This window comes from Elephas maximus, chromosome X, assembly GCF_024166365.1.
Source record: "Elephas maximus indicus isolate mEleMax1 chromosome X, mEleMax1 primary haplotype, whole genome shotgun sequence".
Taxonomy (NCBI): Eukaryota; Metazoa; Chordata; class Mammalia; order Proboscidea; family Elephantidae; genus Elephas; species Elephas maximus.
In genome coordinates this window covers 137,748,912-137,772,643 of record NC_064846.1, presented here as the reverse complement: position 1 = coordinate 137,772,643, position 23,732 = coordinate 137,748,912, and the positions used below count along the sequence as shown (strand labels likewise).

At 41.9% G+C, this 23,732-nt stretch overlaps 1 protein-coding gene across 1 annotated transcript in view; it reads left to right on the top strand.

The window, feature by feature from the left end:
* The first annotated feature begins 2,699 nt into the window (after positions 1 to 2,699).
* Positions 2,700 to 23,732, top strand: part of XK (X-linked Kx blood group antigen, Kell and VPS13A binding protein) — a 52,603-nt gene continuing 31,570 nt past the window's right edge. The window contains exons 1-2 of the mRNA XM_049872537.1: positions 2,700 to 3,268; positions 10,525 to 10,787. Coding sequence (XP_049728494.1) covers positions 3,024 to 3,268; positions 10,525 to 10,787 — 508 coding nt within the window. The 5' untranslated portion in view covers positions 2,700 to 3,023. The remainder of the gene's footprint in view (positions 3,269 to 10,524; positions 10,788 to 23,732) is intronic.

Genomic DNA, 23,732 nt, shown 5'->3' with positions numbered 1-23,732 from the left:
TATTCTTAGGGGAAACACTTTGCAAAGCCATATACTGAGGGATAGTCAAGCCCCACATGTTAGTTTTGAAATGTGCATTTTCCAAGTAAACAGAATTTGCTTCACCACAAAGATGTTTTTGCACAATACATAATACTTATAAATATGTCTGTATCATTAGAGAAAAAAAAGCTCACCTTCCTAATGATACACTTCACAAGCAACAAATTAGTGCAAGACTTTAACTATTTTGGGGGGTAAAAACAAATAATCTGTCAATATACTATACCTACTTATTCCTAATCGTACCTAGGAATGAATAAGTACTCTTATTTAAAGTACTATTGAATTTTGAAGAACTGCTCAATAAATTAGTGCTATTAATAAAATTGTACTCTTTGCAATACATTTGCCTCAGCACAAATGCAGATTTAAAAACATAAAACTATAAAAAGCAAACAATACAGCAAATAATAGAGATTAGGTATTATCACCTTAAAATCCTAATATCCATTATTACTATTAAATACAGCATCAGCTATTTATTGTATAAACTAAAAATTTTAAAGACTTGTATATAAAATTAGAGGCTTTAAAAAAATGCCTATTTACCAAAACAGGTTCTATGCCTTTTTGCTAATTATTATCTTTCTTTGGGGTCCTGGTGGTGCAGTGGTTAGGTGTGTTAGGCTGCTGACCAAAAGGTCAGCAGTTCAAATCCACCAGCCATTCCTGGGAAATCCTATGGGGCAGTTCTACTCTGTCCTCTAGGGTTGCTATAAGTTGGAATCAACTCCATGGCAGCAGGTTTGGTTGAGGCACCTTCAAGGACATATCTGTAGCAGTTAGGTCTAAATCTAGAGCACAGCATTCTGTCAGATATATTACTATATCACAAAATGTTGTAGTACTATATTTATAGTAAAATCAAATTCTCAAGTCTTCTGGTATGTTACATGTTATTATACTAAAAAAAGCTCTCTATAAGTCTATTATTATATATATAATATTTTAAAAAATAATGGATATTTCAGTCTTAGCAGAAAAGTGTAATACAATATAGGATATTAAATTGATCTTTAGTCAAAATCCATTTAGGTGTTTGACAGGGAAACTAGCAATCATAAGCTCTAACATATGTAGTCTCAAGGACAAAATGACAAATGATAATACGTAGAGGATGTTCACTGGGGGCAATGTAGCTGGTGTGCAGAAGGATAAACTTGCAAATGCTCTTCAGATTTTAGCTTTTATTATTGATCGTTCCTGCAGGGGGAAGTACTAGAGTCAATCATGTTGGTTCCCCTTCACGTAGGGGGTTTGCTGTATGGCATAATGAAATTTATTTAGAAGCAAGACTGAGAAGCTTGGAGATGCACCTTACTGTTTTTAAAACTGCTGTTACAATGTTCTAAACACTGTGATCTTTCCAAATGTGCTTTCTGTATTAGTTTTGTACTGTAGAAAATGATTCCCCATAAACTGGACTTTACAGTACTTAATACGATGTTATTTATTGGCTTACCCCCCCCACACACATTTAAGGACAGTCCACTTATTAATATAAAACCTGTGATAATCCTTTGCCTTAAAATAAAACCTAATGCTAAATATTGAATGTGTTCTAATGAATAATTCTAAGATCCTAATTAATTTCCCCTTTGAAGCTTACTGCAGAGTCAAATAAAATATTACACAAAATGTTCTGTGGAGCGTTGCTGCTGATTCTGTATTTGTGACCCTGTGTGTATCCTGATCCAGGACATGGTGGCCTGCTGGGTTCTATAAATAGGCATTAGTAATCCTTTTAGAGAAAAGGCCTGGTATCTCTCAGCTGTCAGCTGAATCCTCCCGAAATCCTTATAAATAGATTTTCCCATGCCACACAAGAACCCCGCCCCCCAAAAACCCTTTATGTTCTTTCCCTCTACATTTTTTTGTCTTGATTCCTACTGAATCTTCACAATCTACTTGTGTTTACATCATTTTCCTAAATAGAAAAATGCCAGAGATGGCTAAAGATTGATGGATTCACCCAATTTCAGCAGGGAAGGGGATCTTGTGAAGTCTAATTCCTTTATGGAACAGGTTAGAACCTGAGTTTTAGAGAGATTTAGTGTCTTGATCAAGTTCTGAAGGGCAGGGGTGGGTCCATAAGGTGGTCACCACTTCAGTGGGTGAAAATGGGTTGTGTTATTGGGGTTGGCACACACTAGCAAGCAGAGGTATGCCTTGGGCTAGACAACTGCTTCCTTATAAGGCTCTGGTCTTTGCCCTGTCTGAGTTACTCACAGTTACACATTTTGTAGGCAGTTTTTCTAGTAGGAAGGCGTTGGCTCCTAGAGATTACCTCTGATGGTCTTTCACTACTGGAAGCAACAATTCAGACAACTGTATTTGGAAAATGAAAGGGCATGCTTGTATGACACAGTGAAAAAGTTAAATCCTTCCCATCTTTGTGGCGGGTGCCTGCCAATGCACCAGCACTTTGAAAAGCATCTGTGTGGTCTGGTTGTTTTGAAAGGACTGGAAACGCTGGTCCTCTGAAAAATCAGGCTTTTCCCAGGCCCAGAAAATAGAGACTGGACTGAAAAGGCATCCAGACCGCAATTCTGGGCCTTGTTTGGTGCAGGTTTACAACGGGATGTGAACGTTTTTTTCAAAGAGCGGACCATGGGACTCTAGGACCCAGAGGCTGCTCGGGGAGCCAGCAGGGCCCACTGGATAATTTTGGGCTCCAAACGCGAGCTGTCGCGGGGCGCGGGTTCGCGGCCTGACCGGGGACTGTCGCCACAGAGACGCTGCGGGCGCTCCAACGCGCGGGCGGTGCACTGAGCGCGTGGGCGTGTCCCGGCGGAGCCGCGCTCTCGCCCCACCCCAGCCCAGTCGCTCGCCCCGGGCCCAGCTGCAGCGTCCAGGCCCGCCGGCGGGCCCCCGTGCCCTCGGCGGGCGACGCAGGTCGGGGACGGGCATGCCGGGGGGCCCCTCGGGCCGCCGCCGCCGCCGCTGCGTCCGCCGCTGGTGCGCGCCGCTGACGAGCGGAGATGAAATTCCCGGGCTCGGTACTGGCGTCTGTGTTCCTGTTCGTGGCCGAGACGACGGTGGCACTGTACCTGAGCAGCACTTACCGCTCGGCCGGGGACCGCATGTGGCAGGCGCTGACGCTGCTTTTCTCGCTGCTGCCCTGTGCGCTCGTGCAGCTCACGCTCCTCTTCGTGCACCGCGACCTCAGCCGCGACAGGCCGCTCGTGCTGCTGCTGCACCTGCTGCAACTCGGGCCCCTCTTCAGGTGTGTGCGGAACCCCAGCCTCTGCCTTCCACCTGCGCTCCCGGGGGTGGGAGGGTATGGGGGGTGGGAGCGCCTGTGTATGGGGGGAGGAACTCGGCCTCTGGTAGGGACAGGTGGCTGGACGAGGGTCTGGGCCCATGGCCGGCCCGCCGCGCTCCCCAGCCCCGCCATGCCGGCCCGAGAAAGAGGCAGAGTCCTGGGATAATGGTAAGATAGCTGAGGCATACTGCACCATATGAAACTGCCAATCTTCAACTGAATTTTACCAACCCAAACGGCAATTTCATGTGCTGCCACACGCTTTCTCTGCAGTCAGGTGGGCTCTGGCAGGATTTGTTTATGTCGTCACAAACCCTTGGGAAGTGTGTTTTGAGTCACCGCTACAGCCAAAGTGTACAGGTTATTTGATTATTTTCTTTATCAAACACATGGCACTTACCGTGTGCCAGGCACTGTTCTAGTTCCTTAATTTATTTAGTTCTCATACAGAACTCTAGAAATCAACGCATCATTCTTGTCTTCTGGTGTTTTTAATGAATATTATGGGATGGGGAACCACATGGGCTGGTAGAAATGTCGTCTGGCCCTGCTTGGCTTATAAACATGGTCATTAAAGGTCCTACACGACGTGCCATGAAGACAAAAATCTGCTGTGTGTTGAGTAAAGAAAAACTACTCTTGACATCTCTGGAAATTAATTTACATTAGAAAGCAAGTACAAATATATGGTAATGAAGTGGGCTTTTGTTTATCTAAGGACCTTGAAGAGAGTTTAAAATGTGTTTTTGTATCTTTCTATGGGAAAAGCAAAACAAAGGATATGTGTCTAGATCAGAAATAATTTTATAATACTGAACTTTAGCCATGGGTGACAGAGGAATTTGAAGAGATAGAAAGGGCAGAGACACACCTCAGCTGTCAGAAAATTCAGCTAGCCAGGAATTTTTACTACAAGGAAATCCCTCTCTCTCTCACACATACACACACACAAATATGCAAAGTCTAGCAGCAAGATAGATTTTACAAAGCCCTATCACAAAAATTTCACACTTAATTATTAAAGACAGCCATCCCTGCTGGCACTCAGAATATATAGACTTGTAGTTTACACACAAAACCAAACCAAACCCTTTGCCATAGAGTCGATTCCGACTCATAGTGAACCTATAGGACAGAGTAGAAGTGCCCCATAGAGTTTCCAAGGAGCGCCTGGTGGATTTGAACTGCTGACCTTTTGTTTAGCAGCCATAGCACTTAGCCACTACACCACCAGGCTTTCCAGTTTATATATAGTCATGACAAACTTGGTGAACAAGTTTCTCAGCCTCCAGAAGCCACAGAATCCTGGAAAGACAGAGAAACCAGTACATTGGCAGGAGTGAGAAGTTGACACTGGAGTCTTGATAGCCAGGGAAGAGTAATGGGGGTGGAGAGGGAGGAAAGGGAGAGTATAGAGGTTAAAAAGCCATGCAACCCAAAACCATTTAGTGCCAGAAGAGCTAACGCTCCCTAGCTGAGTAAGCCCTCTGGTCCTGATTATATTCCAGCTCAGTAAAATAACTGTGATCTGACTTTCAGAAAGACACTTATCATTTCTTAATCTCAATTTCCTCATCTGTGAACACAAACACCGATGTTCATGATGTTTAAGTGAGGTTACAGTAAAAACGGAACTGACATTTCTCAAGTGCTTCTTGCACTAGGTGGTTTGGCAGGTACTTATATGGCCCAGTTCACTGAATCCTCACCATGAGGTAGATGTAATTGTCCCCATATTATAGATGAGGAAAATGAGGCCTCAGATCACATTCACACAGCTTCTTAGAAATGGAGTCGGGTTAATTATGCTTCTTGTGCTCTGTGTAAGAAGGCAGAGGAGAGTGCAGTACATTTTATCAATAGTTCCACGTTAAATTAAGAAGAAGTTGGATCATCTCAGAAAAATTAGAAAATAAAATAGAATAAACACAACCTAAATGGTCTTGTTTAAATGGTCATCCAAGTAAATTATAATACCCTATCATTGTTGCCATTTAAAATATATAGCAATACTAAGAGTAACCAGAGACAAAGCTGACAATATAACATTGTGTATAAAAATGAGATGGAAAATATAAACCTGATCTCAAAGAAATATACTAAGATGTTATAAGCAGTTATTTCTGGATGGTGAGGTTACGTATTATTTTAAGTTTCACCTAAAAATATGGAAGTATATAATTTTTCTTTAGCCATATTTTTTCTGTTATTTTTCACTTTAACTTTATTAAAGAAAGAAAAATATTGGTGCTTTTAAGAGACAATTTCTCAGCTATATAGAAAGTTTCAACACTATAAAAAGACCTATTTCCAGAAGGTTCTGAATGGCTCATTGGCTGTCCCGGGGGGAAAAACAAAACAAAACAAATCATAAAAAAACAAAGCAACAAATAACCCCCTTCCATTAACAAAGAGTCATTTTAATACAGCTGGTTTATTTCAAGGAAATATTGGGCTCATGGTCATAGAGCCGACATATACAAAATGCGGTTTTAAGCTTCTTAGCTCCCAGATAAAAAGAAAAGCAATTTGATGTATATTAGCATGACTTAAGTCTTACTGGAAGTTCTTCCTGCTGACTATTTGATTCTCTTTTAACTCTTAAGACATCGATATTAAACACACATCAAAATTATTTTACCCAAACAAAGGAGAGTCATGGTGTGTTTCTTTTCCCCCTTACCAATTGGACGTCGTAGTATTTCGAAACTGTTTTTTGGAAAGTTTAGCTCGATTTACCTTTGAGTGGGAACTACTAGCAAAACCCATACTTTTTTTAGGTGAGATACTCTTTTTGAGTTCATTCATTTAAGGTGCAATATATTAATATACTGTAATGATTTTGGGCTCAATACTACAAACTAGGCCCCTATTCCTCCTTCCCTTTGGGGAGGTGCTGGGAGAGGACCCTATTTTATTTATATCAGTCTTCTATTTAAAATTGTAGTTGCAGATTGTATGATTGTTTCCTCCTTAAGGCTGGGATCCCATTTTTAGGTTTGAATGATATGAACATTAGATAATGCCTTGAACTGATGTTTTTTTTTTTAAAGAAAAATTCTATTGTGAATAATAGGTATTCTGGAAAACAAAACAAACAAAAAAATCTGTTACCAAAAGAACATTAAAAAAAATGTTTCTATTCATCATTCTTCTGTAATTATGTTAACTTTTATAAATTAATTGGAGAAGGAATAAATATGTTACAAGTTCAAGGAATTTTTCCTTACTTTTTATGAGGAAAATGGTATGTGAAAAACCTGGGTTTATAAAATAAAGGCTAAGAAGTTATACTTTATAGAACATTGCAAAACAATTCATCATAGCATTTCTCTCTTTCAATAGAATTTAAATAATAATAGCCTACATATGAGGAATTTTTTTCATTTGAAAAATGGTTTTACATACAGAATTTAATTTCATCCGCTGTAAAACGGTCATTATCTTTTTTTTTTTTTTAACACTTGAGGAATTGAGACTCAGTGAAATTCCACAAGTGGTTTTTCAAAGGTCATGTGGTGCTTTCTGTTTAACCAGTTTGGTTTTTGTGTGGCCTTGCAGAGGGCGTCTGTCATGTACAGATAACAGGGCGTATAGGAAATCATAATCAGTATTTCTTTTGAAAAAAAGTATTTTTATTAATCACCTTAGGGGGCTCTGGTACCACAACTTATTTGTGCTGGTACCAACATGCATGGTTTCAGCTAAGGAATAGATTCCTTCAGCTATAGCTGTGTGATGCTTGAAAAATGGGATAAAGTGAGGAAAAAAAAAAGATCAGCCTGTTGATTATCTACATCAAGCATCAGCAGACTAAGCCCCACAGGCCAAATCTATTCTACCGCCTGATTTGTAAATAAAGTTTTATTGGAACACAGCGATACTCATTTATTTAGTATTGTATATGGCTGCTTTTGTGCTACAGTGACAGAGTTGAGTAGTTGCAACAGAGACCGTGCCCCACAAAGCCTAAAACATTTATTCTCTGGCCCTTTACAGAAAAAGATTGCCAGCCTCTGGTCTACGTGATACTGAAAAGCAACCTTGAATTATTTTGATGAAAGTATCTAATTTATGGCCTTTAACCTCCCAAACAAAAAACAGAGTTGGGGTAATTGGATAAGTCTTTCGGAATTCTAAGAATAGTAGTTTGTTATCACTTATCTTAACTAGTGGCATTGGGAGGTCTTAGGCCTTATTTCACGAATTTACTGAATGTAAGTATTCAAGGACAAATGTATTAATTAGCTGGGAAAAACAGTGGATTGGGAGGGGGACTACCTGGAACTTTGGGTCACCACTGCCATTAACTCATCCTGGGACCTTCTTCCATATTCACATCTGAGGTGAAATGGGCCCCCACTGGTTGATCACTGAAGTTCCATTTCATCTACAATTCTGCAAATGCTTCCTCTTCTACACGCCCCTTTCCTCAGCACCTGGGGCACTTGCTTGTTCCTGTGAACCTTTGTTTTATTGATTCAGCTCTTAGCATATGCTGGTGTTTCTTTGTTTTCTTTTATTCTTTAAAAATTCTAAGCTTGATTTTATTATGCATGTAAAATATATTTGTTGAAATGAAAGCGCAACAGAAAACAGATAAGCACAAAGAAGAAAACAAAACCTCTAATTCAATTGCCTAAAGAGAATAATTCTTAATTTTTTTTGTATAGCCTTACTAATATTTTTACAGTATTGTACTGGTACACCTTGGTTTGCAGCATTTACTGATTTCTGTGATGTAAATACTCCCATCACAGCCAGCTTCAAGCCACAATGGTTTAACTCAGTTGACTTAATTGACTTATTGACTTGCAAAATTTCAGACTATTTAACAGTATACTCTTGTGGGTATGAGCCAGCTGAAGCACTCTACTGTTTGCATATATATTCATATAGTATATGTAATTTGTGTGTATTTATATATGTAATTTTACAAAAAGTGGAATTAGGTATATTCTGTTCTAATTTGTTTCTTTCACTTAGGAAATATGACAGATACCATTATATATGTGTATATGTATGTATTTTTTTATGTATAATGTGTGTTTACACCATCGCTTCTAAGGACTGCATAGTATTTCATCAGATATATTATGATTTATTTAATCATTCTTTTCTTTTTGAAACCTTAAGAGTATTCCCAGAATTTTGCTATTATAAATAATGCTGTGATACAAGAATTTGTATTTCTTGTAGTAGCAGTGGGTGGGTAGTAGGGTTTGTAAGTGAGAAAATATTTTATAAACTAAAAGTGGCATGTAAATATTAATTGTTTCTATTATTTATATTCATTATATATGTGTCTCATTTTTCCCTTTAAATTGTGAACACCTCCAAGTGAGGCAGGGATATCCAGCTGTCTTTGCATTCTCCGCAGCACTTAGCAAAATAAGTCTGCATTCAGCAAACATTTGAGAGATAAAGACAATCATCAGCCTGTTCTGTCTTCTGGCCTTTGTTTCGGTCAGTGGTCCAACAGTGTGAAGTAGCCAGGCCTCATATAGTCCTCAGTCATAGATTTGAGTTTTCCCTCAGAGTAAATTCACTTGAACCAATTGGGCTTGAACTCATAACCTGAACTTCATAAACATTATTTTCAGCTGCACAAACTGGTCTGGGCTGCTTTACATATTTTTGTGTAATAAAGTATCCATGACTCAACTGGACAAAATGTAGCATATAAACCACACACACGCACGCACGCACGTACACACACACACGCATGCACACACGCACACTGCTATGGGCCTCCTTTCTCCCAGGAACAAATGAAGAAAGGTAACAGTCACAAAATATGTCTACTTTGTACTCATCAGAGAGGTTCCTACATTTTCTTTCTTACTTCAAGCTTTATTTTATTATTTCAAATTATAAATGTGTTCTCGTTGCCATAGTCACCTCAGGGCAAGAGTACAAAGTTAACAACATTCAATAAAATAGAAGAAGCCATACAATCTTCCAGCAGCATTGTAAGTTTGTTACAAAAATGCATATTTGGGGGAGGAAAGTCCTTTAACAATTTGTAAGCCTAAGGCTATGAGCATTTCTTTTTACTTCTAGAGAAAACCCATTTTTCCCCCAGCATTTTATTATGAAAAATTTCAAACATACAGAAGTTGAAAGAGTTGTGCAGTAGGTTCTACAATACAACATTTTGTTATATTCCCTTTTCACACATCTGTTCAGGAACCCTGGTGGCACAGTTGTTAAAGTGCTGGGCTGCTAACCAAAAGGTGGCTAGATTGAACCCATCAGCCACTCTTCGGGAGAAAGATGTGGGAGTCTGCTCCTGTTAAGATTACAGCCTTGCAAATCCTATGGGCAGTTTCTACTCTGTCCTATAGGGTCGCTGTGAGTCGGAATCAACTCAGTGGCAACGGGTTTAGTTTTGGTTATTCATACCTCTTCTATTCATCCATAAATATTATGCAATTTGAATAATATTATGGACATCAGTTCTTTAGCATCTAAAGCATTACCTAGACAGTTATGTCCAATTTTAAAAGGCAGGTATTTTGTCAGTCTAGAAGAGGTCATTGGCTTAGGCTTTGTCCCTAGGGCAGGCTTGAAATTTCATAAATAAGACATAAGTGGCAGGCCTCCAGGTGTGATTGACTCTAGCCCTGCCCCCTAAGGGCTTATGGGAACAGAGAGATAGGTAATGTGTGTGATCTTCCAGGGGAATGCTAGATGGCAAGCTGCCCTGTGCTGAAGGATCCCCAACCATAGCTTCCGCTTTAACTGGGGTGATTTGGGGACATCTATTGGATGTGGAGTATTTATATGTATTCTACCCGCCCTTTGCAACAACGTGGTAAGGTAGGTATTATCTCTGTTTTATAATTGAGGGAAAGGACTCAGGGGTTAAGTGACTTGCCCAAGGCTGCACAGCTAATCAGTGTCATGAAGGGGAATTTAACATTTTTCTGTGGCTCTAGAGCCTGAGCCACATCCGTTTCACGATTTGGCTCCCTTGCCTCAGTGGCTTTTAGTGTCACTTCTCAGTTTGCTTCTCACTTAGTTGCCACTGGCCTGCAGGCCTCAAGAGGCCTCCCTGCTAAGAACTGGTTCTTGGAGTGGATGATTTTAGAGGCGTGGCTAAAGTCCAGAGTAATTAAGTCAAGGCCTTGAGAATCAGGCTCTGTAAGCAGGGTGACTAAGAAAAGACAGTCCTGTCTGCCTCTGAATAGCATCACTTCCTGATTTGTTTCCAGGTGTTTTGAAGTGTTCTGCATCTACTGTCAGTCAGGCCACGTCGAAGAGCCTTATGTCAGCATCACCAAGAAGCGGCAGATGCCCAAAAATGGCTTCTCGGAAGAGATTGAGAAGGAGGTGGGCCAAGCAGAGGGCAAGCTATTCACCCACCGATCTGCATTTAGCCGGGCATCTGTGATCCAGGCTTTCCTCGGCTCAGCCCCCCAGCTGACTCTGCAGCTGTATATAAGCGTTGTGCAGCAGGATGTCACTGTCGGAAGAAGTATGTACGGTTTTTCATTTCTGCCTGGGTTTGGGGATCAAAATGGGAAGCAAAGCATGCAGTTCATTCTGTTTCAGGTGAAACCTATTTATAAATCCATTCCATCCTGAGTCTGTGTTCAGCTTAGTGCCCAAAACTTTGTGAATTAAAATAACAACTTTTATTTTACTTGTGAATCTATAATTTGGGCAGGACTCTGAAAGGATAGCTTACTATGCTGTACTCAGCATCAGTTGGGGTGGCTCAAATATGGGGAGCTAGAATCTTCTCAGTAGCCCTGGTGGCGCAGTGGTTAAGAGCTCAACTGCTAACCAAAAGGTCAGCAGTTTGAATCCACCAGCCACTCCTTGGAAACGGGGCAGTTCTACTCTGTCCTATAGGTTTGCTATGAATCAGAATCAACTCAACAGCAGTGAGTTTTTAATGGAAGAATCCTGTGAAGGAGCCCTGGTGGTGCAATGGTTAAGCTCTTGGCTGCTAACTGAAAGATTGGCTGTTCCAACCCCACCCCCAGTGGCTCCCTAGGAGAAAAGACCTACAGATCTGTTCCCATGAAGATTATAGCCTAGGAAACCCTATGGGGCAGTCCTATAGGGTCCGTCCTATAGGGTCACTATGAGTCGGAATTGACTCGACGGCACAGAACAACCAGAATCCTCTGAAGGGTCATTCACTCACTTGTCTTGTGGTTGATGTTGGTTGTTGCTGGGTGCCTCAGTTATTCTCCATTTGGTCTCTCCATGTGAGTTAGTTTGGGCTTCCAAGGATGAGTGTCCCAAGAGCGAGAGAGGGTCAGGCAGAAGCCATGTCACCTTTTTGACCCAGCCTTGGAAGTCACCCAACATCACTTCTGCTGCATTCTAGTTGTCGAAGCAGTGACAAAGTTCTGTACATGTTCAAGGGGAGGGAAATAGACTCTGCTTCTTGCTGAGGAATGGCAGGATTCTGGAAGATCGCGTGAGATTCAAATAACCGCTGTAACTATTTTGGGGAAACACAGCTTGCCGTGGGCTAAAGGTACTTTCAGATCTGTTTGGATTTCACCTCTATCTTTCAGTGACATTTCTAAACCAGCTGAGACAGTTGGTTTTAACAACTTCTTTGTGGTGAATGATGGAATCAAGGCTACTCTCTGTCTTCTTGAAGTTCTAATCAGGTTTTTTGTTTTGTTTTGTGGTGAAAATGTACACAACAAGACATTCACCGATTTCTACATATATAATTCAGTGACATTGCTTGCATTCTTCATGTTGCGCAATTGTTCTTGCTATCCTTTTCTAAATTATTCCACCACTGTTAACATAAATTCAGTGTTCCCCTAAGCAAAAACTCCCTCTCTCCCCCTTCTTCCTATCTTTGGTAACCACTAATAATCTCTGGTTTCTATATATTGGCTTATTTCATGTAAGTAAGATCATACAGTATTTGTCCTTTTGCACCTGACTTCCTTCGCTGGGCATGATGTTTTCAAAGTTCATTCATGTAGTGGCATGCGTCAAGACTTCATTTCTCCTTATGACTAAGTAAATTCCATTGTATGTATATATGGTATTTATCCATTCATCTGTTGATAGGCATTTTAATTGTTTCCGCATTTTGGCTATTGTGAAAAGTAGTGTAATGAACTTTGGTGTACAAGTGTCTGTCTGTGCTCTTGCTTTCATTTCTTCTGAGTATATACGTAGGATTGGAATTGCTGGCTAACACGGTAGTTTTATGTTCAACTTTTTGAGAAATCAATAGGTTGATCAGCTTTTAAATGAACACAGTTTTCTAACCTTAGGGCTAGTCTTACATCAACAAGTTAGGGGCAGGTTTTGGTTAAGCCAGCTTTCAAAAAAACCCCTACTCGCAATGGAAATAAGTGAAAAGTCTTCAAGTGAGAAGGGAAAATAACCCCTACCAAATATTAAAATATGGGTAAATGAAAACTAGACATTCTGATAAGTTTTAGTATAGATAAGCAAAAATGAGGTAAAAGCCTAAGTTGTAAAAAATATATATATAAAAACACACAGAAATTGGAATTTTGAAAAAAAAATCACTGTTATTAATCTCACTCCCCTGAATTTTATCCTCTTTCTATGTTTTAGTCTGGATGGTAAAAGGTCTTAATTTATGGGTGGGTTACAGAGTACTTGCACATCAGAGCTCTCTCTCTTATCTAGGTTACCTGGAAGTGACTATAATTCTTAAAGATATGATGTTAGGACCTTAAGCTAAGGTCTTGGCCCTTGGTGGATTAACATTTATGTGAAAATGTCTCCCACAGCCCCAAGCAAATAGTAGGCACTCAATAAATGTCGTAGCCATTCTTGTTCTCAAAAGACTCATAACAGGACTGAGCATTGACCAAGGTGAGTCCTCTGCATGCCATCCACTTGTGGTATTTCTGTTATAGCAGCACTAGATAACTGAGACAGAATTTGGTACTGAGAGTAGGGTGCTGCTCTAACAGATACCTAAAATGTGGAAGCAATTTTAAACCTGTGAATGAGTAGAAGCTGGAAGAGTTTTGAGGTGACTAATAGTAAAAGCCTAGATTACCTTAAAGAGACTGTTGGTGGAATTATGGACATCAAAGACAATTCTGGCAAGGTCTCAGAAGGAAGTGAGAGCACAGACAAGGCAAAGTAGCAGCAGAGAAATGGTGGCAGCAGAACCAGAAAACCTGTGTGAGATGGTGCAGAAGCGGACCCATGGAGCAAGAGAGCTGAGTGCCTTCCAGCTGAGGTTCACTGGTAGAGTAGGGTACCTCCAGGTATTTATTGATAGAGCTAAAGAGCTTTGAAACACTTGCCCAAGCAGGGCAGATGCTGGGTGGGCCCAAGAGGCCTGAGGGGCCGAGGGCTTGAGGGGCCGAGAGGCCAAGGAAACAAGAAGCAGAAGCAGAAGAGACAAGGAACAGAGGAAGCAGAGTTTCGAAGGGTAGGGCCACGACCTCTGGGGTCTCAAAGGGTGAAGTCCTGGCCTCTGGGATTTCAAAAGGTGGGGGCATGGCCTCCTAGGTTTCAAAGAGTCAAACCTTCACCAACTCAGTTCTGGAGTGTGAGGCTGCCTTTCAGGGTGCCAGTGGGATGGGGCCAGATCAGCTGCCCAAAGCTGAGGGGGCAGAGCTGCCATGCCCAAGGGGCAGAAGAATGGGGCTTACTAGGGCCTAGGGGTTAGGGTCACTGCTCAGATGGACTAGGAAAATGGGGCTGCCCAAATGCAAGGGACCTCCTACTGCCATAAAAGTAGAATCGGGAACAGAGCACATCCTTGGGGCCCGGGATACCTGTGCTCAGAGGCCCCTAGATGAGGGGAAGATTGATGACAGGGACCTTCTCCAGAGCCGACAGAGAAAGAAAACCTTCCCTTGGAGCTGGCTCCCTGAATTCCAACTTCTAGGCTCCTAAACTTGTTAATGCCACCCACTTGTGGTATATCTGTTACAGCAGCTCTAGATAACTAAGACAGCCCCCAAAGACTAAAATATTTACTCTCTGGCTCTTTGGAGAAAAAGTTTGCTGACCTTTGTTATAGTTTTTCAGACAGAATTCCTTTCAGGAAAATAAAATCTGTATTGTAAAGTGTCTCTACAGGACTGTTGGGTAGGCAGCTAACAGTATCTAACAGACCATCTAAGTGTGGCCCAGACTAGGAGAAATGTCCATCCTCTTAACAGAGGAAGGACAAAGATTCTGTCAGAACCTGACCCCATTAAACATTCCAATCCTATAATCATGTCTTGGGCTCACCTAGCAAACACTGATGACTTTGGCCTTGGTAGAGCTTGGCCTCAGTGAGAGAAGGTGGACCACATGTTCCACTCTAAAGAGTTGTTTTTTAAATCAAGATATTAAAAAAAAAAACTCACCATGTTAAAGTGTACAATTTTTAGTATATTCACAATGTTGCACAACTATCACCACTGTCTAATTCTGGAACATTTTCATCACCCTAAAAGGAAACCCTGTACCATGAGTAGTCATTTGCCTTTTCCCCTCCACTTTTTTTTAGCCCCAGGCTAATCTATTTATCTATTTTCTGTCCCTATGGATTTACCTATTGTGTATATTTACTGTAAATGAAACTCACCATGGGAGAGTTTTATTTCTCATTGTCAATGAGTAATAGACACTTTATCAGTGAACCTCAGTCTCGGGTGAGTTTGGCCATCCTGACGCTCTCTAAGCCTAGTAATCTTTCAGCAAGGCTTGGTCAAGTCTCTGGACTTTGGACGATGGGTCAGGCTGAGGCCCAGGTGAGAGCCCCAAGGTTGCTCTGTTCCATGAAAGCCCCTGCAGCTGGGCATTTAGCTTGCCTGGACTCACAGTGCCCTTCTCTCTTCCACTCCAGGCGGCAATATTGAAAATAATAATGACTGATTCATAAATCCTTGCTTTGTGCACTGTGCTGAACTCTTTAGGGCATCATTGCACTTAATTTTCACAGTGTTCCAGTGAAGTAGATAATGTTATTACCATCATACTAAAGAGGGAAACTGTGCTCACAGTCTACTAGAAGAGTCAGGACTTGGGGTTTAATTTGTCTGACTTCATTCATTCATCCAGGCATAGATTGAGTGCATATTTATTGAGTATATTCTGTGTTCCAGACTCTGCTGAGCTCTGAGGATACAATGGTGGATAAGGTGGACAAGCCCATATCCTCTTGGAACATATATGAAACAAATAGTCATATGGTTGTTGTATTTCAAGTAAATTCTGTAAACTGAACGTTAAGGAGCCCACATGAGAATGCACTGGGAGAATCTAAGGGAGTCTGAGAGGTGAGGCAAAGGCCCTCAGAGCTGTGTATGTTTCACCTGAGACCTGGTAGATGAGGAGGAGGAGGCAGGTGTAAGGAAAGCAGGAAAGAACATCCCCAATATTTTTAACTTTATCCAGAGACCGTGGGAAGCAATTGATAAGTTTTAAACAATATAGTGATATGGTCATATTTTGCTTTTGAAACTGATTACTCTGGAAAAAATGGGTTGGAGAGGCGTGAGGGGAGAGCCAAGGGGGCCAGTAAAATGGGCTGCTATAGTGGTCAATGTGAGTGATGATGATGGCTGGAGCTGGCATAGTAGGAGTGGATTATTAGAGCCATATTAAGGATATAGAAGTGGTACAAGATTGATTGGACATGGAGGCGAGGCTTAGGGTGGTGTCTAGATAGTTCCTAGGTTTTCAGCATGGGCAGTTGGGGCTATATAATCCCATTTGTATGATTTAGGGAACCTTGGAGAAGGAGCAGGCTTGTAGGGTGTGTTTTTACTTTCAGTTTCAGTCATATTTTTAAATGAATACATTTTAAAGAGTTTATTTAACTCATTTGGGAACGAGCAGATGTTATAATTCAACAAAGAATAAAAAGAACAGATACAGAAATATCAATCAAGGATATTGAAGTAAATATGTAAATGGGGCAAAACTGGTTTTATTACAGAATGAGAAGAGAGATGATTAAACCTCCACTGGATAAGCCATTGTGCATGTCCGTCAGTGACCTACAGCTTACAAAGGGCTGTGAAAGAGTCCAGCGACAATGCAAGGCTATAATCAGGTAACCTAGAGTGGTGTCCTCTAGACAAGGCAAAGTTTCCATTGAAACCCACATTTCTTAATACAGTGTTAAAGACAAGTAGAAAGAGTTCTCTCCAAAAGAGGGTCCAGTCATTCATGTGTCCAGGCTCCTACCACGGACATTTCTAGGCCCAGGCCTGATCAGGGCCAGTGGACAGCAATGACATCACAAAGTCCAGATGTTACGAAGGCAGCTCCTAGACCAATGAGGGGCTGGAGCGCATGGGTACGGTGGGGAAGGATGAACCCCGGTGTCTTGATAGGCCCAGACCAGTGGGACAATCAAGCTGGGGTGATTGGAGCCAAATACAGCAAACGTCATATCTGAGAGAAGAAGCTATCAGAGCTCCTACAGATGTAGAACGCCATCTCTCTCCGGTGCTGTGAAAGTCGAGCTGCAATTCCCTATGAGCCGCGTGTACCGTCTCCTGTAGGAGAACCACTATTCCCAGCACCTGAGCTCATCCACACAGGTTTCCCTAGTTGCTGTGCTTGATCACCTGATGACCAAGATCCTGAAGCTGGTGGGCAACAAGGCTCACATCAACCACAGGATCTGTTTATCACCCCAGAACATGTAGAGAGCACAGCGGACAACGACGCACACCCCAGCTGCCTCTTAGGTGATGTGGCCAGCTCACAGGTTGATGAGATGTCCCATCTAGAAGGACCTGATGATGTCTGCAACCCAGAGCTGGGCGAGAGTCCTTACAGCCTCAACCACCACAAAACTCACTCACAGTGAAGGTGTCCCATGCAGCTGTTTACATCCATGAACTTCTGACTCCTCTCTTTCTGTCATTTGAGTTGGAGATGTCCATGGGACATCCAAGGGGAGACACCAATTGATAGAAGGTGGTAGTCAGCATGGGCTGTTTGAATCAGTGATTTCAGAGAGGGGCAGTTTCTAAAGGCGACAGTGCAGGAAGTGGCCCTGGGTGGGGTGAAGTGGCTGACAGCAGGGGTGGAGAGAGTGGCATAGAATTTGCGATGAACTTAATGGGGCTTTTACATGAAGATTGAGAAGTGATGGAGGAAACAAGAAATACACATAAAAAGAATTATGGTCACGCTGATATCATTTATACCCTGCTTCATTCTAAAAGACTTGAGGGAACACTTATTAAAAAAAAAAAACTTATTAGGGAGTGCTTAAATTCTTTCCATGGAATATACTGTTCTGTCCTCTCTTGAGGACACTGGTAAATTAAATAGTAATATTATATATAAGCTACTATATGGCCTAAGGTGTGCAATTCAGGCAGTTAACAACCGTTCTTAAATATCCCTAAACTTAGTTACAAATGTATTTCATTGCAAATACAGTTGTCAATCTCATTCCAAGATGAAACTCCTAATCTGTCTAATGATCATATATTTAATAGAGAAACAGAGTTATCAGTGGCTGAATACATGTTTGGAGAGGTAAAAGTATGTTCTATTTGAATTCTGTCATAATTGATTGACTCAAAAGCACATACAATTATAAACACTCTCGTGGGTTGTGTTAAGTTAAAAAAAAAGTGTCACATCAAGTGTTGTAGCGATCTGACCCCTCCTCTGTGAGTGTCAGCATCGAGGTTTTCACCTGTTCATCACATGCTCGAGGGCCATCCTCTCCTGCCTCCTGCCTTTTCATGGAGGGCTGGTCAGAGGTTGCCCAGCTGGCTTGAACAATGGGATCACATGGTCTGGGTTAGGGATCTCAGTCCCCACTCACTGGACATGTGATCTTGGGCATTCATTTATTCCCTCTGAGCAGCAGTTTCCTCAATGTATGGGGAATGTTGGGGCTTTCATAAGCATTAAGTCAGCTTGTGCCTGTAAACTGGGGCTTAGCACCATACCTGGCACACAGTACGCCCTCAATAAGCAGCTACATTTCTTCTGTCTACACTGCACGCTTAGGCATGCCTCCCCGAGGTGAGCTGGGCCTGGTTCTCATGTGATTGCTGGATGCCTGGGCCCATGTCTGGGAAAACCACCCCTATGGAGCCTTGTGGAGAGGCAGGAGAGAGCCGTGCCGAGGGAGGAGACAGAGTTAGATCATGGACCAGACAGCCCCAACCTGGGTTCCTCTGCCCCCCGCAGCCTGGTGACTCTACCTGGCTCTGTCTCTTTCCACCATCTGTCAGTGCAGAAGGACCCAGCTGGGCCTTTGCCTACTTCACGGGAATGTCCTAAAAAGGGAGGAAACAGTGTCATTGTCTGATGTTCACCCCACAAATTTGTGACTCATTATAGAGCCATTCATTATGCCTAGCACTAGCCAAGCTCAACTCTTCTGTTCGTTTGGGTTGGCAAGTGGTCCTCTCCCCAACAACCACAGGTGGAGACTCACCTTCAGCTGGTAACACAATAGCACCAACGTTACCACACCCATCCCAGAAGTGAGCTACCTTTGTGTCCAGAGCATCAATTTCTCATATTTCAGTGTCCTTCAGCCTACAGAGAGTGCCTCTAGGGTGGGTAATGACAGGGAATTAATCATTATACTAAGACCTTGACATATTGGCTAAATCCCTGTCCAGTGTTTGTAGAACTGTTTATGTTGGCTTATGGCTGTGGATGGTTGTAGACAAAACATAATCTCTAGGATATAGCCTGAGAAGCAACAGCAGGTGGTGAACTGTATCGGAGGCAGCGATGCTGTGTGGCCAGGTCTTCAGCCCTCACAGTCCATGCAGTGGCTCGCAGGGAATGGTCCCTATGACTCTTGTAAAGAACAGGCTTCCTAGGCTCTGTCAGACCCTGTTTCTTCTCTGAGGAGAAGTTCGGAAGGTGAGCGTTCAGGAGCCCTGTTGACAAGCCCTCTGCAGGCTCACACGGGCGTGGAAGAATTGGGCAGAGCCATACTGCCTGCCACCTCTTTTAGGAATTGTGCTTTAGCTGTGCTTGTGGGTTTCACAGGATATGTGGTGCCCATGACAAGCATGGCATCAGTCTACATTCCGCACCCTTAAGAATCCCCTCCTACACGTGCACAGGAATCCTGCTGTCATGGATTGAATTATGTCCCCCCCAAAAAATGTGTGTATCAGCTTGGTTAGGCCATGATTCCCAGTATTGTATGGTTGTCCTCCATTTTGGGATTGTAATTTTATGTTGAGAGGATTAGGGTGGAATTGCAACACCACCCTCACTCAGGTCACCTCCCTGATCCAAGGTAAAGGGAGTTTCCCTGGGGTGTGGTCTGCACCACCTTTTATCAAGAGATGAAAGGAAAGCAAGCAGAGAGTTGGAGACCTCATACCACCAAGAAAGCAGCCCCAGGAGCAGAGTGCGTCCTTTGGGCCCAGAGTCCCTGTCCCTGAGAAGCTCCTCAACCAGGGGAAGATTGAGGTCGAGGACCTTCCTCCAGAGCTGACAGAGAGAGAAAGCCTTCCCCTGGAGCTGACACCCTGAATTTGGACTTGTAACCTACTAGACTGTGAGAGAATAAATTTCTCTTTGTTAAAGCCATCCCCTTGTGGTATTTCTGTCATGGCAGCATTAGATGACCAAGACACCTGCACTCAGGGCAGAAAGGGAGACAGAGAGAATTGCTGCCCATGGGACAGCTCAATGACTCCAGTTTAGACTCTTTTGTACATTTCTGAAAGGTGGGAGGCGAGACAGCAAGGAAGGATTTTCTGTAGTGTGGGCCACATGGAGAGGACACCTTTGGCAGCCAGGGCCCTGTTGGGAGAGGGACGCCGAATCCCGAGTGAGCATGGATGGATGCTGGGGAGGGTGTGGCTGCCAGGCCAGGTCTGTGAGCAACAGAAGTCAGGGTAGGTCGGGTCGGATCTGGGTCAATACAGCACAAATCATCACCTGTGAAAAGACATGAGACCAGGAGTGGAGCCTCTGGGACACTTGGAGGGTAAAATTGGCTTGGTGTAGGCATGAAAAGAGACTTTATAACACAGTGGGGCAAAATAGTGAAAAAGAGGGAAGAGAACCAGTGTAACTTGGGGGCACATCAGTTCCCATGGCTGTAAAATGAGGGCCTTGAAGTTACTTCCAAGGTCTGCTCAGATATAGAATTCCTAGACTATCACCTTTTCTTAAGAAATGATCTCTACTGAGGTGATTGGGGTCTTTTATGTCCCCACTTTATAGCCGAGACCACTGTGGCCCAGAGATGGTCACTCCTCTCCCAGGTCCCACAGCCAGTGAGGGGGAAGAGAGCCCAGCTCTCCCTGCTGCTGTTAAGGCTCTTCCCTCCCCTGAAATCTGAGCAAGGGCCTCGAGGTGGGAAGTGTTCAGTGTTCTCTGGGACAAAGAAGCTGAACTCTTCAATATGGAGGTGTTACCGTCTCCTGGATACCTAGGAAAGCACTCTTAACAAGTCCCTCTCAGTAGCGCTCACTTCTGCTGTATTTGGGGAAAGCCAGATAGATGGGCATTCACTGGACTGATTTCCCAATACAGGTCTTTAGAGTTTGTTGACCTTGGTCATGTTTCACTGCATGTTGTGATACTGTGTCACAAACTCATCTACTTCTCAACTAAGGCCTTCTGGTAATGCTGACTCTCCGCTGGCGTGGTCTTAAAGGTGGTTATGCAATGACTTCAGAGGCCTGGGTGCAAGAGCCTGTTGTTTGAAGTTCCTGAGGTCTTGTCCTTTCCACAGGGCTCTGAGATTGCCCTTGTTTGATGAAGACAAGAACTCTGGCTCGTAGCTGGTTTCCGAGCTTTCTGGGGAGCTATCAGAGTAAAACCAAAACCTATCTGGAGATGACAGAGGCTTAAAATGCTGTTGCTTACTTATGATTAATAATCTTTTGCAAATGAAAAGTCTGGTGGGAATGTATAATGAGAATAATGCAAGTGAAAAGGAAATTTGGTTGTTTGTGGCATGCAAAACGAAATAATAAAGCCAATGAAAAAAAGTTTTGGACAAAATGTCTATAAACATAATGGTTGTGCCAATTTTCAGAGAAGGCTTGAGTAGATCCTAAACGTTTGTATTTTAAATAAAACTCTATAGATAAGTTTGATGAGTATTCTCAGTTGAAAAGCACTGGATTAGAAGACGCTAGATTAAAATTGAATAAGTTTGCAACCAAACCCAAAAAACCAAACCCGTTGCCTTCGAGTCGATTCTGACTCACAGCGACCCTATAGGACAGAGTAGAGCTGCCCCATAGGGTTTCCAAGGAGCACCTGGTGAATTCGAACTGCTGACCTTTTAGTTAGCAGCCGTAGCTGTTAACCACTGTGCCACCAGGGTTTCCAGTTTGCAACCACACATTAAAAAAAAAAAATCCTTAGAATTATGATCCATAACGCCATAGGTAGTGTTGCCTCCATGGTCAGGGAAGCACCACCAGGACTCTGCCAAACAGGAGGACAAGCGTGGACAGCACAGGTGCTGACAGAGCCCTAGGAACTGCCCATGCAGCACAGGATTTCTGAAGGAACTATGTTCATAACATTCTCCCTGCTCAAATTTAACCTAGGGAAGACTGAGCACTTTCTTTGATGTGACAGTTTTTTCCCACGCAACTCATTGATAGTAACATACCAAATAAACCTATTTTTTTGTTCCTAACCTTTCTTTTTATAAGGTGAAAGAACAAATCTTTGTGACTTTCCAGGGATCCTCTGGGAAACCTCCAAGACATTTTTAGGTACAAAAGATATATTGCAATCATTTTATGTCCTTTTTTATTGAGGATTCAACTTTGGGCAGAAAAAATAAAAAATTACCAGGAGATTTGAGCACTTAAGGCAGCATTGTGGGAGCCTGATCCCATGGGGGTAGGTTAGTAGTTGAAGCTTACTGTTAATTAAAGTGACTATACAGTATTTAAATAAACATTCAGAAATTGGTAACACATTCAGAAATGTGTAATTTTGTTTCTTTTATTCTAAAGAGAATGATCAAAGGTATTATAAGGTCAGAACAAAATTTTTTTTTTCCGGTGGAATATGGAATCACTGCTATTTAGCTGATAATATTTTTTTTGTTTTTTTTATATAAGATGATGTGGTAGGCTGAGTAATGGCCCCCAAAGATATTTAGATCCTAATCCCTGGAGCCTATGAATATTACCTTATAAATCAAAAGGAACTTTGCAGGTGTGATTAAAGATCTTGAAACGGGGGATTATCCGATTCATCCTAAATGTGATCACAGATGTCCTCATAAGAGCGAGGCAGGTGGAGATTTAACTATGGTAGAAGGCAGCAATGTGATGGCAGAAGCAAGATGCAGCACTGTTGGATTTGAGGATGGAAGGAGGGTTCAGGAGACAAGGTAGGCAAGGAAGTGGATTCTCCCCTAGAGCCTCCAGAGAGAGCATGTCTCTGTTGACAGCTTGATTTTAGCCCACCAAGTTTGTGGATATTTGTTACAGAAGCCATAGGAATTAATACAGGTAAAGAATAACCTTTTACAGCCTCTTATTAAGAGCAGACCAATAATCCAAGGAAGTTTTGCCATTTTCACAGTGAAGAAATTAAATTCTAGGTTTGCTTCTATGTAACTTATTCTACAGGGCCACAAGCTCTTCTGTGTAACTTATTCTAAAGGGCCACAAAATCTTATGAATACACCCATCAATACTGAGCTGGATTTGGCAGTTTGAACACAAATTTGTGTTCCTTTCCAGATTCTCTTTTCTGGACCTTTCTACAGCTTTCTATATCCAATCAGCTTTTGTCTTCACCATCCTCTTTCCCATTCTGGAAGAAAAAGTCATTTCAGGATATTAATATTCTCTCTCTCTCTTTTATTTGCTCTTAATAAAAAATCATAACTCATTATGTTGAGCTCCTAGTAGGGTCTCATTCACATACATTAATTATAATTTTAAGCAAAGTTTCTTATATTTCAGGGAGAAAACTAGGCAGGTGGATAATTGTGAATTTCTGTCACTTTAGTAGACTCGCTGATCTCATAAATACACTTAACCCAGCTTTACTCAGCTGTGCACAACTCTTATATAATTTTATAACATGGTGAAAATGAATATGTTCATTAGCAGATCCAAAGATACAGCCTCTTTGTAGTATGTACAAATAAGATTAAAAAATACATAAGCTAAAAGTATGCATAGTGATCAAAACTTCAGTATTTTATCTTACTTAGAAATAATCTAGGCGTCTAATGAATGTTCATTAATTATCTCTAAAATTTTAAGTTATCTAAAGATTTTGGAAATGCTTTTCAAGCTGAAATGCTAAAAACAAAAAAAACTTATTAGTGGAGAAACAAAATTGGTCAGAACGCTGTTTAGTTAAACATAACTTTATGCTTTACACAATCTTAAACATTAAGTAAATGTAATGCTGGTTTATGTGATCAGTAAACTTTTAAAACTTTAGGAAAAACTTAACAAAGTAGCATAAAAATGTGTACTTGTGTTATACTTCACATGGA